At 44.2% G+C, this 15,678-nt stretch overlaps 1 protein-coding gene across 7 annotated transcripts in view; it reads right to left on the bottom strand.

Annotated features, from left to right (window-relative positions):
- Positions 1-2,637: 2,637 nt before the first annotated feature.
- AKNA (AT-hook transcription factor) overlaps positions 2,638-15,678 on the bottom strand; it is a 58,485-nt gene continuing 45,444 nt past the window's right edge. For all 7 annotated transcript variants that reach the window (XM_056539824.1, XM_056539823.1, XM_056539825.1 and 4 more), the window contains 7 exons: positions 15,231-15,341; positions 9,929-10,020; positions 9,746-9,835; positions 9,556-9,657; positions 7,190-7,285; positions 5,761-5,887; positions 2,638-3,079 (listed from right to left, as the gene is read on the bottom strand). In XM_056539824.1, the coding sequence (XP_056395799.1) occupies positions 2,845-3,079; positions 5,761-5,887; positions 7,190-7,285; positions 9,556-9,657; positions 9,746-9,835; positions 9,929-10,020; positions 15,231-15,341 (853 nt within the window). In that variant the 3' untranslated portion in view covers positions 2,638-2,844. The remainder of the gene's footprint in view (positions 3,080-5,760; positions 5,888-7,189; positions 7,286-9,555; positions 9,658-9,745; positions 9,836-9,928; positions 10,021-15,230; positions 15,342-15,678) is intronic.

The raw sequence follows: 15,678 nt of genomic DNA on the forward strand, positions 1-15,678 counted from the left end.
TGCTGCTCTGGACAGTTCCTGACATGGACAGAGGTGTCAGCAGAGAGCACTGTGGTCAGACAGAAAGGAAGTTCAAAAAAGCTGTAGTATACAGCAGCTGATAAGTACTGGAAGGATTGAGATTTTTTTTAATAGAAGTCATTTACAAATCTGTTTAACTTTCTGGCACCAGTTGATTTAAAAGAAAATGTTTTTCAGTGGAGTACCCCTTAAATGAAAAGGAGGTGCAATACCACACACAACCTGGACAGGACAGGTGTGGTGCAGTTTTTTAAATTTATTTATATATTTATTTATTTATATTATTTATTTATATTATTTAAGAAATCAGTGCTGTTTCCAGTGCTGGATAACCCATTTAATACCTCCCTATAGGACCTATATGTTTTCATGACATGCATGCTGCAGCATTATTTTTGTGTTGCGCTGTTCCTCTGTTATTTCACCTGGAAATGTATGAATAAATTGACAAATGGGTGTTGCCTTGCAAATAAGGTGCATCTAAGGTCATGTGCGCATGGAGGACATTCTGCAGACAGCGGGTGTGGGCAGAACATGCCGGCGCTAGGACCACTCGGAGATGCATCATCTCTATAGGTGGCAATTCCTTTCCGAGCGGATCCCGCAGAAAAAAAATTCCATAGCAGATTTTTCCACCGCGAAAATGATGTTGTGTGCACGGTGCAGCAGAATCCCATTGAAAATGGCAGCGGAATTTCTGACCGGAATTTTCCAGCCGTATTCTGCTCTAAAATTCTGCCTGTGAACGAGGCCTAACCGTGCCAGTGAGGATTAGCACAAAGCGGAGATGACTCCTTCACGTAGACAAATGGGTGTAATGGGTTTAGCATGGTGGGTGTAACAGTAAGGCTAGGTTCACACTGCCGAATCTCCGGACAGATAATTTCCGCCCGGAGATTCCGAGTGCGGCCAGCGCCGACTGAATCAGTCGGTGCTAGGACCGCGCGGACACTGCGGTCTCCAATAGACTGCAATGTGTTCCGAGAGTATTTTCCGCCTGAAGAATGAGCAACGCCATTCTTCAGGCGGAAATTTCCAAGCGGATTTTCCGTTCACAAATTCCGCTTCACAAATTCCGAAGTGTGAATTTGTGAACGGAAAACCCATTCACTATACAGTACATTTTAGCAAGCGGAATTTCTGACTGCAAGCGGAAATTCCGTAATATGAACCTAGCCTAAGGGTCTAATCACACGGCAGAATTTCCGCATGCGGATTGCGCCTCAAATTAAAGCCCATAGACTTCTAAGGGATTCCGCACTCCCATTCACACTTCTGAATTTCCGATTGCGGATTCCTCATGGATTCTGCACCAATTCCGCACAAGTCAGAAACCACCCAAATGAATGCGGAAGTGGAATAGGTGCGGATGTGTGGAAATTCTGCCGTGTGAAAAGGCCCTAAGGGGCTTTCAGACACCAATGTACTAAGGGGTTATCCCAAAACTCAGTTATCTCCTATCTGATCAGCGGCGGTCAAACAGTTGTTAATGTAAATGGCGCTTCATGACCCCCGGGTGATTGAAAAGGCTGTCGAGCATGTTCCTTCCCCTTCACTTACAATGGGATTACCCTTTAAACTCAATGTCTGGCAGCTGCTTCTCTTTGTGTCTGCACCAGTGTTTCCCAACCAGGGTGCCTACAGCTGTTGCAAAACTACAACTCCCAACATTCCCGGACAGCTGCTGGCTGTCCGGGCATGCTGGTAGTTGTAGTTTTGCAACAACTGGAGGCACCTTGGTTGGCCCATACAGTGTTTTCCAACCAGTGTACCTTCAGCTGTTGCAAAACTACAACTCCCAGCATGCCCGGACAGCCAAAGGCTGTCCTGGCATGCTGGGAGTTGTAGTTTTGCAACAGCTGGAGCCACACTGGTTGGGAAACACTGCTCTAGTGTGGAACCAGTGTTAGGCTTTGTGTCAGGGTAGAGAATGCATGGACAGCTTTAGGCCATGTTCACAGGTTGGAATTTCCATGCCGGATTCCAATTCCACTGCAGCAGAGTCCCATTGAATTCAATGGGATTCTGCTGCGCTCTACAAAGGGTGGAATTTCCGCCCGGTGCGGAAATTCCGATTTCTGTGTCCGCAGAATGAATGAACACATTTATTTTTTCTGCGGACTCCGCACGGAATGCATAGCTGTCCATGTTAATTCCGGCGCCTGCAGATTCTCTGTGCGGAAATTCCGTAGTGTGAACATAACCATACGCACTAAAGGGGTACTCTGGAGGAAAACTTTTTTTTTTTTTTTTATCAACTGGTGCCAGAAAGTTAAACAGATTTGTAAATTAATTCTTTTAAAAAATCTTTATCCTTTCAGTACTCTTTAGCAGCTGTATACTTCAGAGGAAATTCTTTTCTTTTTAAATTTCTTTTTTGTCTTGTCCACAGTGCTCTCTGCTGACACCTGATGCCTGTATTAGGAACTGTCCAGAGCATGAGAAAATCCTCATAGCAAACCTATGCTGCTCTGGACAGCTCCTAATACGGACAGAGGTGTCAGCAGAGAGCACTGTGGACAAGACAAACAAGAAATTCCTCTGTAGCATACAGCTGCTAATAAGTACTGGAAGGGTAAAGATTTTTTTTAATAGAAGTCATTTACAAATCTGTTTAACTTTCTGGCACCAGTTCATAAAAAATAAAAAAAATTCCACCGGAGTACTCCTTTAAATTTAGGAGAAAAACAATACTTCGGAGTAACCTGCATTTTTAGGACATACAATATTAGGTAAAATAAAACGTTATCTTAGCCAAAAAGCTGATTCACAGATTTAACGTCAATTCCAGGCACTAGGGAATGGTATCGAGATTTTGTCCATCTAGAAAAGACAGGAGCCCCGAAAGTCTCGTTCTATGCCGAGGTCCATAGTAAGGGATCGGCACATCCGCCTGCTGGTGCTTTTCAGTTCTTTGGCCGCTTTTAGAGCCCTGTCTAGAGGCCACGTCAAATCCTCCAGCAGTAAGATATCTGAGCTCGGTGGAGGAGTCCCAGGGCGACGTTGTTCTGGTGGGTGATATGCCAATGGGGTGTAATAGCTGGCTGGCGTACCGTATCTGAAGATAAGTAGAGGATGTCAGTTTACAATCAAAGCATTCGCAAATTTTTCACTTTTTTCACATTTTGTTATGTTATGACCCTATGCTAAAATAAAAATAAAAATTCCCTTATCGTTCTGCACTCAATACCCCATTATGACATTAGAATTTTTGGCAAATTTATTAAAAAGGAAAGATTGAAGTATTCAGACCCTATACTCTGGCTCCTCCCATTTCTCCTGATCATCTCGGAGATGTTTCTACACCCTGATTGGAGTCACCGGTGGTAAATTCAGCTGATTGGACAGGATTTGGGAAGACACAGCCCTGTCTCATGGCTGACGATGTATATCACAGCAAAAACCAAGCCATGAGAAGGAAAGAGCTGCCTGTAGAGCTCAGAGACAGGATTGTGTGGAGGTACCGATTTGGAGAAGGATGCACAGATGTTTCTGCTGCACTGAAAGTTCCAAGAAGCACAGTGGCCAACAAACTAAGTAATTCGGTTAGAAGGGTCTTGATAAGAGGGGTAACTAAGAACCTAAGGGTCATTCTGGCTGAACTATAAGGGTAGGGTCACACTTAATGGATTTTGCAGCATATTTAACGCTGCAGATCTGCCGGTGACCCGACCCATAGTGTTCCTCCAGCTGTTGCCAGCCACGCCCCTGGCCTGCTTGCAGTGGCAATCCACCGATCCGAACAGCCACACGGGCCAGCAAGTCGCTGAGTGCACTGCAGTGTATTCAGACATCGTGGAGCATAAGGCGAGGCGGGGGGTGGCAACAGCTGGAGGCACACTATGGGTCGGGTCACTAGTGAATCTGCAGTGATCCATTACTTGTGACCCTACCCTAAAAATCCTGGGTGAAGATGGGGGACCCTTCCAGAAAATCAACCATCCCTGCAGCCTCTACAATCTCGGCTTCATGGCATGGTGACCAGAAAGAAGCCTCTCCTCAATAATAAGACATGAAAGCCGCCTGGAGTTTGCAAAAAAAAAAAACACCTAAAGGACTCTCAGACGGTAAGAAACAAGACTGTCTGGTCTGATGAAACAAAAATTTATTCTGGCCTCAATTCTAAACCAGGCACAGCTTCTCACCTGCCCAAAACCATCTTACAGTGAAGCATGGTGTATTTCCCCAATACAGATGGAATTTTCAGGCCCCATTCACACTACAGAATCTCATCCTGGAGATATTCAGGGCGGTGAATCTGTAGGGTGAATCTGCTAGACCTCAGCTAAAAAAGCTGTATCCAAGTCCTACAGATCTATAACTGTTCTCTTATTTCTTATAGATATGCAATGGCTTGCAATATATATATATATATATATATATATATATATATACACACAGTGATCCCTCAACTTACAATGGCCTTAACATACAATAGTTTCAACATACAATGGTCTTTTCTGGACCATTGTAACTTGATACCAGACTCACCATACAATGTACAGACAGTCCAGATCTGTGATACCTGTCAATGGCCGGAAGATCTGACCAATCAGAATGGACATTTCACTGGAAAAACACCTGTATTACAGAAGTGCATGCACTGACTGGTGTCTGGTAGTGCCCCCTACAGTACAGGGAGGTATTACATGTTCTGTACTACTCTTTACCTGTATTACTGAAGTGTATGCACTGAATTCCCGTCTGGTAGCGCCCCCTACAGTACAAAGAGGTATTACATGTTCTGTACTACTCTTTACCTGTATTACAGAAGCGCATGCACTGAATTCCCGTCTGGTAGCGCCCCCTACAGTACAAAGAGGTATTACATGTTCTGTACTACTCTTTACCTTTATTACTGAAGTGAATGCACTGACTGGTGTCTGGTAGCGCCCCCTACAGTACAGGGAGGTATTACATGTTCTGTACTACTCTTTACCTGTATTACTGAAGTGTATGCACTGACTGGTGTCTGGTAGCACCCCCTACAGTACAGGGAGGTATTACATGTTCTGTACTACTCTTTACCTGTATTACTGAAGCGTATGCACTGACTCGTGTCTGGTAGAGCCCCCTACAGTACAGGGAGGTATTACATCTTCTGTACTACTCTTTACCTGTATTACTGAAGTGTATGCACTGACTGGTGTCTGGTAGCGCCCCCTACAGTACAGGGTGGTATTACATGTTCTGTACTCTTTACCTGTACCAGGGTTAGCTGCTCCTTTGGACACCAGGTGAGGGCGGCTCCATTACTTTTTTAGGACACTGTGTACTGTACAGGACCCTGAAGAAGCTCCTCTCCTCTACATAGACAGTGATTACAGCTCCCAGCAGATCTTTATTACTTTTATATGTAAGAATTTGCTTTATCTCTATTAGTTATCTACTTATTCTTCTTTAGTCCTCACTTTTTCCAATTTTTGGATGACATTTTGGGGCTTCAGAACCAATTACCAGATTTCCATAGAGTTATGGTCCCAACATACAATGGTCGTCCTGGAACCGATTAATATTGTAACTTGAGGGACCACTGTGTGTATATATATATATATATATATATATATATTATAATAAATTATTTGACCAAATGGTGACTATACGAAGCATAAGTACAGAGATGTAGAGTGCCATATTGGGTGATAAGGGGAAGGGAATGTTTTACATTGGCACCTAGTTACCACCCCCCCCCCTCCTAACTGTATGTATATGATCGATCTCTCTCTTATGGTCACTTACACTATCGGAGGGCTGTAATGTACAACAGGAGGCTGTATGTAGTTCACCGGAGGAGTATGGCTCATGATCCAGTGGTTGCAGTGTGGACGCCTCCGAGAATGCCGGTTATTTTCACCAATTAACACTGCTGTATAAAAAAAGATATCAAATATCAATCGATTAGAAAACACTGTACAGTGACCCCCCGACCTACGATGGCCCCGACATATGATCATTTCAACATACCATGGCCTCTAAGAGGCCATCGCATGTTGAAGGCAGTATCAACATACGATGCTTTTGTATGTCGGGGCCATCGCATAAACGGCTATCCGGCAGCACAGACTGCTTCAGCTGCCACCGGATAGACGTTTACGGTGCCCCATGTGGTCCGCTGACGATCACTTGCCTTTCCTCGGGGCTCCGGCGCGTCCTGTTCGGGATCCCCTGCATCGTCATCGCTCTCTGTCGTTGTCATCCTGTCGCATGCGCACGCCGTCCCGTCATCCAATAGGAGTGGCGTGCGTAGCGACGTGATGGCGGCGACAGAGAGCGAGGATGCCGGGGAAGCAGAGGCCTTGCCGGAGCGTCGGGGACACCCCGGGGGATGCGGTGACAGCGATGGACGGCGACATCCCGGGCAGCGGTGACGGTCCGGAGCGGCGGGGACACGTGAGTACAACTTCCAATACCAGTGGTCTTCAACCTGCGGACCTCCAGATGTTGCAAAACTACAACTCCCAGCATGCCCGGACAGCCGTTGGCTGTCCGGGCATGCTGGGTGTTGTAGGTTTGCAACATCTGGAGGTCCGCAGGTTGTAGACCACTGTCCTATACTTTACATTGCACGGATCCCTCAACATACGATGGTTTCAACAAACGATGGTTCCATTTGGAACGGATTACCATCATATGTTGAGGGACCACTGTACATATAATGAGGCATTTGTATGGTTAGACTTATTTGACAAAAATATGGGGCTATGATTTAATTTGGCATTGATGTAAAGAGTCTTCCCCAATGTGACAAAAAAAAAAATCCAATACTTTTCACGCTCTGAAAAAGTAATACACAAGTAAATAGATTTCCCCCTTCATTATGTTTTTCCCACTGACAGTCATTTGCATCATGGGATGTAATGTATCTATGGACCCACATGCAATCCTATTGTGTATTATTTAAAGGGGTTATCTAAGTTTATAAAAACGAACTTGCTTTCTTCTAAAAACAGCACCACTTCTGTGCGCAGGTTGTGTGCAATACAATACATAACCTGTGGACTGGTGTGGCGCTGTTTTTAAATAAAAGAAATCAGCCCCAGTTTTCTTATCCTGTACAGATATGGGATTTACTGTACTTACATGGTGCAGATTTGTGGGTGAGAATAGGGTCAGTCTTTGACATGACCTCTCTCTAAGTACTAAACCGGAAAGTGTGTGAAAGACTGACCATTTCTCGGGGCATCATCGTCGTTCCCATGGCAGAGTGGGCAATCTGGTGGTATTACTGGAGGGTTCTTCTCTTTCTTTAATGTCTTTGTGGACTCTGCAATAAATATAATAGAGATAAAAGCACAATGTTTTGTAAATGTATAGTCACATCTATCACGGGGTTACTGCACTATGCAAATGCTAAAAAAATATTTGCTTGTTGTCTCGATTTATCCTAAAACCCTTAAAGGGAAAGTATCGCCAAGATTTTTTTTCCTGATTAGCGTCTGATATTTAAACATTATTTTTTTCTATTCTGTTTCTATTTTTTTATTGTCATTTTTTAAATGTCATTTTTAGAACATCAATCTGGTGGCAGCCATCTTGCCTGATCTGTTTTAAACAGCGTTTAGTGATAGGGTTTACAGCAATAAACATCTCCAGACCCCATTTGTTGTGTGGGGCAGTTTTGTAAGCATGCTCTGTGACCTGTGCAGAGGTCATTCTAAGGGGGAGGCTGAGCTGCTATTATCTTATCTATGTACCAATGTCAGATCACTTTCCAGCAGACTCCTCCTTATTATCACATACACCCTTAAAAATTTCTATCATAGGAGCCCGAGCTACAGCTCCCTGTGGTGATATTCTTTAATTATTAAACGGGTACTCCGCCCCTAGACATCTTATCCCCTATCCAAAGGATAGGGGATAAGATGTCTGATCACGAAGGTCCCACCGCTGGGGACCCCTGCAATCTTCTTACTGCACCCGGCGTTCGTTTAGAGCATCAGGGGCAACGTAAGAGGCTCATGACGTAAGTCACCCCTCTCAATGCAAGTCTATGGGAGGGGGCGTGACGGCCGTCACGCCCCCTCCCATAGACTTGCATTGAGGGGCATGTCCGTGATGTCACGAGCGGGGGGGGGGGGGGGGTGACCGTGATGTCACGAGCCTCCGCCCCTCATTGCCAGTCATCCTGCACCGAGCAAAGTTTTCTCCGTGCACCGAATGTCTAGGGTGCTGCAGCAGAGATCGCGGGGGTCCCCAGCGACGGAACCCCCGTGATCAGACATCTTATCCCCTATCCAAAGGATAGGGGATAAGATGTCTAGGGGCGGAGTATCCCTTTAAGATCCAACAGCTCTGCCATGCTGTGTGGTACTCGTCGATCCCATGATCAATGAGTCTAATAAAGACAGCGGCATTGCAGAAGAGAAGAGGTAAAACTTCTCCATTGATTTTCCGACTGTCTCTGACAGCTCGGCGCTGACCTGATCCTTCTAGATTTCAGGGGCTTTACACTTACATTCACAATGGTGACGCTTTAAATGAAAACTGACAGCAGGGTCACCCGCACTAACCAGAATAAACAATAGATTCTGTGACCCTGTTTCTTACACTTCTTACCAGGTGAAAATCGGTGCAGCCGTTCCGGTATATACCTCTTTCTCCAGTATATACTCTAGTTGTAAGAGGAGGTAAATATACCTATATATAAAAGGTATGTATCTGGTTCTTATATATAAAGGTATATTTACTGTCTCTTACAACTGGGGTATACTCTTAATATCATAAATATAGTATACAGTGATCCCTCAACTTACAATGGCCTCAACATAAAATAGTTTCAACATACAATGGTCTTTTCTGGACCATTGTAAGTTGAAACCAGACTCAACATACACAGTCCAGATCTGTGAAACTTGTCAATGGCCGGAAGAACTGACCGATTAAAAAGGGCAATTTACTGGTAAAACCCCGGTATTACTGAAGTGCATGCACTGACTGGTGTCTGGTAGCGCCCCCTACAGTACAGGGAGGTATTACATGTTCTGTACACTTTACCTGTGCCAGGGTTACCTGCTAATTTGGATACCAGGTGAGGGCGACTCCATTTTACTTTTTTAGGACAATGTGTATACTGTACAGGACTCCAAAGAAGCTTGTGTCCTCTACATAGACCAGTGTTTCCCAAGCAGGGTGCCCCCAGCTGTTGCAAAACTACAACTCCCAGCATGCCCGGACAGCCTTTGGCTGTCCGGGCATGCTGGGAGTTGTAGTTTTGCAACAGCTGGAGGCTCCCTGCTTGGAAAACACTGACATAGACAGTGATTTACAGCTCCCAGCAGATCTTTCTTACTTTTATATGTAAGGACTTGCTTTATATATATATTAGTTATCTACTTATTTTTGTCTTTTAATTCTCACTTTTTTTCCAATTTTTGGATGACATTGGTTTTAGAACCAATTACCAGGTTTCCATAGAGTTCTGGTCTCAACATACAATGGTTTCAACATACAATGGTCGTCCTGGAACCAATTAATATTGTAACTTGAGGGACCACTGTACTGTATTTGTATAGCAGTAGTGGCCATAGACCATACCAGAATTTTTTCTTTCATTTTCCAGACATCTCTGACAAGGTGGGACTGTAAAATGTTCTTTGCGGGGGAGAGGAGGAGATCTTGAGACGTGATACGGAGTCCCTAAAAATAGTTTAAAACAAACAAACAGTATTAATGAAATGATAGAAAACACGTAGATATGTTTCATATAAGATATTCCAGCAGTCACCTGTATAAGTGCCGTGAACGGTTCGCCCACCTTGTGCAGCGCCAGGGCATGGATCATGGTCACGTGGCACAAAGCCTCCAGACATGGGCTCTGGGGTCAAAAGAGAAAACAGCTCTGTATGACGGAAGAAAACTCTCCGATCGGCAAACACATCTTCTGTATTCTTTGAAGGATGGCACTCACCATTGGTTGATTCCCTCGCAGGAGGAACACGTCTATATATAGGAGTACCCAAGTCTAAGGCGAAGTTAGGAACTCTCCCTTCATGCAGCTTCCTGCACAATATAACAAAATATATATATTTTTTTATCCTGGTTATTTTGTGTGAATACAAGATAAAGTAATATAAAGGCCAACCATTCATTTACCCAAGGGGTAATGAGTAAAGCAGCCATAGACATTATAGAGCAGACACCCCCCGCCTCACTCAGTAACAGGTTACTTGGCTCAGTCAAACGTAGATGATAGTTTATTAAAACAGGGAGATAAGCGGCAGTCATTCTGAAAATTGATACCGCTTATTATTTCCAGGTGACACAAGGGAATGAGCAAAGTCCAACCTTCTGAATGGCCCCAAAGACATAGACGTTGTTGACGGAATCCATGGAAATTTAGATAGATTTCTATCAGAATTGTTTGGGAAAAATTGCGAAAAAAGAAAGTGTATGTCTGCTTAAAGGGAACCAATCATCAGATTTTACCCTATATAATGCTTGGCAAAGCGTTATACAGGGTAAAATTGTTGTCCTCACCATCCCCGGGGGACACTCCTGCCCCCAGGGATGGTGAAGATATGAAGTTATAAACTAGTCAGCGCCGCCGCTGTAAGTAGTCACCTGGGCGGGAGCTCTTCTCACCTACTCCCGTTCTTCGGCCGGCAGCGACGCCCCCTCCGTTTGATTGATGGGCCGCGTCATCGTTCCGCTCACTGAACAGACGGAGCAGAGTGATCACGCGGCCCGTCAATCAAGCGGAGGGGGCGTCGCTGCCGGCCGAAGAACGGGAGTAGGGGAGAAGAGCTCCCCGCCCAGGTGACTACTTACGGCGGCAGCGGTGACTAGTTTATAACTTCATATCTTCACCATCCCTGGCGGCAGGAGCGTCCCCCGGGAATGGTGAAAATAAAGATTTTACCCTATATAACGCTTTACCAAGCATTATATAGGGTAAAATCTGATGATTGGTTCCCTTTAATAGTGACCATTTTGACAACAGAAAAAGATTGGAATATTGCCACCTATGCCCAAATTTAAAGCATCTTTTAAAATGAATTATATAAACCTGTATGGCTTGGTTGCATTAATCCTTCAGAGTGCTGACAAGGTGATTTTAGTGCTCTCACTGCTGTTATGGAGCCTCTGAAAGTCCACTACATGGTGCACAGCTATTTCCCGTTCCCTACATTTCAGGGAGCTGGAACAGAGCTGGGCTGTTTGCCAGCAGTACTTACACAGGTACTTCCTTTCCCTTATTTGTTTGACTAATCACCGCACAGCACATACTCCGCTCTGCTATACCATGACAGAGTGCTGGTGAAATTGCACTGGACTACACTATGCTTGTGCACTACAATAGATGGCAGTAGCACAGCAAGGAAGGACTTACACTAAACACTGAACTGCTGCTGCTAATGATAAGTTAAAAGGGAGGAGGAATCACAATCAGGAGGCAGCATAGTGACTGTTTAAGGAATGTTCCAGCTATTGCATGTGATACTATATTGCCAAGATACACTGTCACTGGCTGAATAATGGGGGTCCAGTGATCAATCATAAGAACACAGGGGTCCAGGGGCCTTTATTTTCTTTGCACCACTCCTCTCAAGAATAATGTGCAGTGAAGTGCTGCTCACCCCCATTTAATATGGTTCTCCAGTTTGGATTGTAACTGCTTAGACTCCCAGTAATCAGCTGTAATCTGTGGGGAAATCTGGCAGTAAGCGTTCAATTTACCTGCAGCGCCACCACATTAAACAGTGCCCATTAAACATTACACAGTGCCTATTAAAACATTACACAGTGCCCATTCACATCAATGAGTTTGCTGTGTAATGCAGGACGATGCAGAGCGAGAGACATATTTTTCATGGAAAGATGAGGTTCTTAAAGTGTCACCGTCATTTATATAAACTTTTGACGTGCCGTCCAGACAAGGCAAAAGTTTAGACTGTGCTAGGTCTCACTTCTGAGACCTCCTGCAATCGTAAGTTATACTTCCTGGCCGGCCGCCTGATGCGTCTGATACTCTCCATTATAGTCTATAACTCACAATCACAGTGGGTCTTTGGACTTAGACCAGGCACATTCTAAACTTTTGCCATGTCTGGACGACATGTCAAAAGATAATGTGAATGCCAGTAATGATTTAAAATGGGGTAAGAAAATGAGTTTTCTAAGGCTTTGTTCCCAGTTGAAGCTTAAAGGGGTTTTCCAACATAAGGTGACTTTAGTAATTTAATGTCATACAGTAATGGACATGCTTTCCAAGGATCTGTACTTGTGTTTGTGGTTAATGCCTGTTTGCTGTGTCCCCCATCACGCTGTTGGCTTGTTTTTGGGAACTGGCTACTTCCTGTTTCTGTGGCCTCCCTCAGACTACAATCCCCAGGATTCTTTGTTTCAAGATGGGGGTCCCCCCACCCATTGCAGCACAGCACAACCTGACACACAAGCTGTTGATCTGTGTGATGATGAATGCATGCACACGTGCTCCAGTAATGTCATCAGGGGGCCGGCTTCACACACAACAGACAAAACAGCCAAGCCCCCTTTTAGCACCTGACTTGTGATGTATTGTCTCGGGCCGCACAGCAAGCTGGGAAAGGTCTGAAACAACACTCATTTTGTAGGCTGTAGAAAATGAACTTCAAGGGAAAAGAAATACAAAGAAATGTGATACCAGCCACCAAACTCATGTAAGTGAAGTATCTTAAATATATTGTAAAAAATACTATACCTATATCTACTGTATATACTGTTCTTTGAACAAGTGCAGCCTGCTATGTTTTTAGAACTGTATCCAAACATATTCTAAGAGCATAGGCCAGTGTTTACCAACCTGGGTGCCTCCAGCTGTTGCAAAACTACAACTCCCAGGATGCCCGGACAGCCTTTGGCTGTCCGGGCATGCTGGGATTTGTAGTTTTGCAACCGACATTGGAAAACAATGGGATAGGAATAGAGATTAATTCAGTTCTAGCAGAATACGCTCTTTTTTGCAGTAAATATATGCCTCAATTGTAAGATAATAAATGTGGTGTGAACCTAGCCTAAATTCCATCATGTGAAGAAGACATGATGCTGTTAACATTATCTACCAAACAAATCAATTTAAGGACGTTCATTGGATAATTTAGCAGCAATTTCGGCAGTGCTAAATGAAAAGTATTACCGTCACGCGGTGACCCGCTGTCCTCTGAATGTGTCCATTGCTCATGCTGTAGAGCTATTAACTGTATAGTGTGTGCTACATACTAATGGCTCCGTAATCAATGTCCATAGCCAATGCCGTTTTCCCCATCAATCAAATCGACAACCACTTAGATTAAAGCTTTGATTGATTCACCTATCGATCATGGAAGAATCGTCGCTTCATGAAGATAAGCCAGACCAATAATGACAGAAAATACGTTTTTCCGGGATAACCTGGGCAAATTCATTGTCTTCATTGTCAGAAACACATTAGGAGATAGTATTGTCTGTGATCTTGGACAATCATACGGTTCTAGGACACATGTTAGGGCTCATGCAGTGATAAGGGAACCTGTCACCTGTTTTATGCTGCCCATGCCGTGGTGCAGGGAGCTGGATCGCGGAACTATGATATAAGTTTAAGGGTAGGGTCACACGGAACGGATCCGCAGCCTATTTTATGCTGCGGATCTGCGATGACCCGACCCTAAATTGTGCCTCCAGCTGTTCCCCCCTGTAAATCACCGTGCGTACTCACAGTGTACTCACAGACATCATGGAGCGGCTGCGATGTCTGAGTACACTGCGCATGTGCGCAATGACTCACAAGTCCCTGTGTGGAGCGGAGCGGCGCATTGCCGCTGCGAGTAGCACATGGGGGGGGGGGGGGGGGGAAACAGCTGGAGGCACAATTTAGGGTTGGGTCATTGGCGGATCCGCAGTATAAAATAAGCTGAGGATCCGTTCCGTGTGACCCTACCCTAAATGGGCACTGTCAGAATCAAAAACTTTTTATATGTCGTACATCTTGGTAAAACATTAACCTTTCTAATATACTTCATAAAAAAGTAATCTCCTTTTTATAGAAATCATAGCTTATAAAAAAAAAAAGGCCTCTAGGGGTCCCCATACCATCCAGAACATAATCCTGTCCGGCTGCAGCATCATCTTTGTCCCAGCTGAAGCACAGGCAGGCACAAAGTCCAGGAAGTGAGGACGGTGCTAGCAATGCTCTGTGCTCACTCCTGTCCTTCTATCAGACTGCAGCATGAAAACAGACAGGAGGGGGTTAGTGCGCAGCCTGAAGTGACTGGATGAAGAGACCCAGCACATCACAGAAGACTCAGGGAGGAAGTGAATGCATGGTGACTGAGGGCCGGCTCAGTGCTTGCCTCGGACATGCCCCTTCCTGAGCAGTGAATGTCAGAATGAGTGAGCAGCAGAACAGAGGGATTTGTAAGCCACATATAGAAGCTAGACACATAAAAAGACATGTAAACATCTGCAAGACCTAGTGAGTAGCATATTCTTTAAAGGGGTACTCCGGTGGATAACTTTTTTTTTTTTTTTTAAATCAACTGGTGCCTGAAAGATTAACAGATTTGTAAATGACTTCTATTAAAAAATCTTTAGCCTTCCAGTACTTTTTAGCAGCTATATGCTACAGAGGAAGTTCTCTTCTTTTTGAATTTCTTTTTTGTCTTACACACTGCTCTCTGCTGACACCTCTGTCCATGTCAGGAACTGTCCAGAGCAGGAGAAAATCCCCATTACAAACCTATGCTGCTCTGGACAGTTCCTGACACGGACAGAGGTGTCAGCAGAGAGCATTGTGGACAAGAAAAAAAAAAGAAATTCAAAAAGAAAAGAATTTCCTCTGTAACATACAGCTGCTAATAAGTACTGGAAGGGTAAAGATTTTATAATAGATGTCATTTATAAATCTGTTTAACTTTCTCGCACCAGTTGATTTAAAAAAATAAAAATAATAATGTTTTCCACCGGAGTACCCCTTTAATTTCATACAGATTGACAAAAAAAATGTGTCATGCTTAGCGCCCTGTTTCCAGGAAAGAACAGCTCTGTCTGAGATTTGATGCATTCTATTTTAGAACCTGTCATTTGCGCCTCAACTTCTCCTAAGTGACAGATTTTATCACTATTAACAAAGTATCAGTCTGACAGCCATCTCTAAGGAGCAACTAATAGTGCGTAGCATCTCTCAGACAATAGTACTTATCGCGGTTCTAACGGAAGAGCCCAATCATGTAAAATACACTACAGATAACACTCACCGATTTGTGTCCGTCTGTCCTTGTTTCCCTGCGACTGGTGGGCGACTCAGACTTTTTTCGAGATTCTTCCGCAGTTGACTTACTTCCTTCTGCAGACTGTGGATGGCCTGACTGAAAGGGGAGAACAAAAATATGTCTCAAAAATAGCTTTGTAAAAGCCTGTTGAGGCCTATGAATGACAACAAGGGAAAAATTGCGCAGATAAATTAGACTATAGGTACTGAAATTGCCCAACCGCACATATTACAAATAGTAGCACCATAATGACAGGAACAACCACACAGTACTATACAGTGCCAAACTAAGTGTGTGACCCACTTGGGGTTCCTGTACTTATATAAGGGTATTGCATCGTTATAAGAAGCATTTGCTGAAGCTCGCAACAAATGTGTTCCGTCCGATTCATACAGAATCCATTAGGAACATTATGGCCCAGAACAGAGTTTCC

This window comes from Hyla sarda, chromosome 9, assembly GCF_029499605.1.
Source record: "Hyla sarda isolate aHylSar1 chromosome 9, aHylSar1.hap1, whole genome shotgun sequence".
NCBI lineage: Eukaryota > Metazoa > Chordata > Amphibia > Anura > Hylidae > Hyla > Hyla sarda.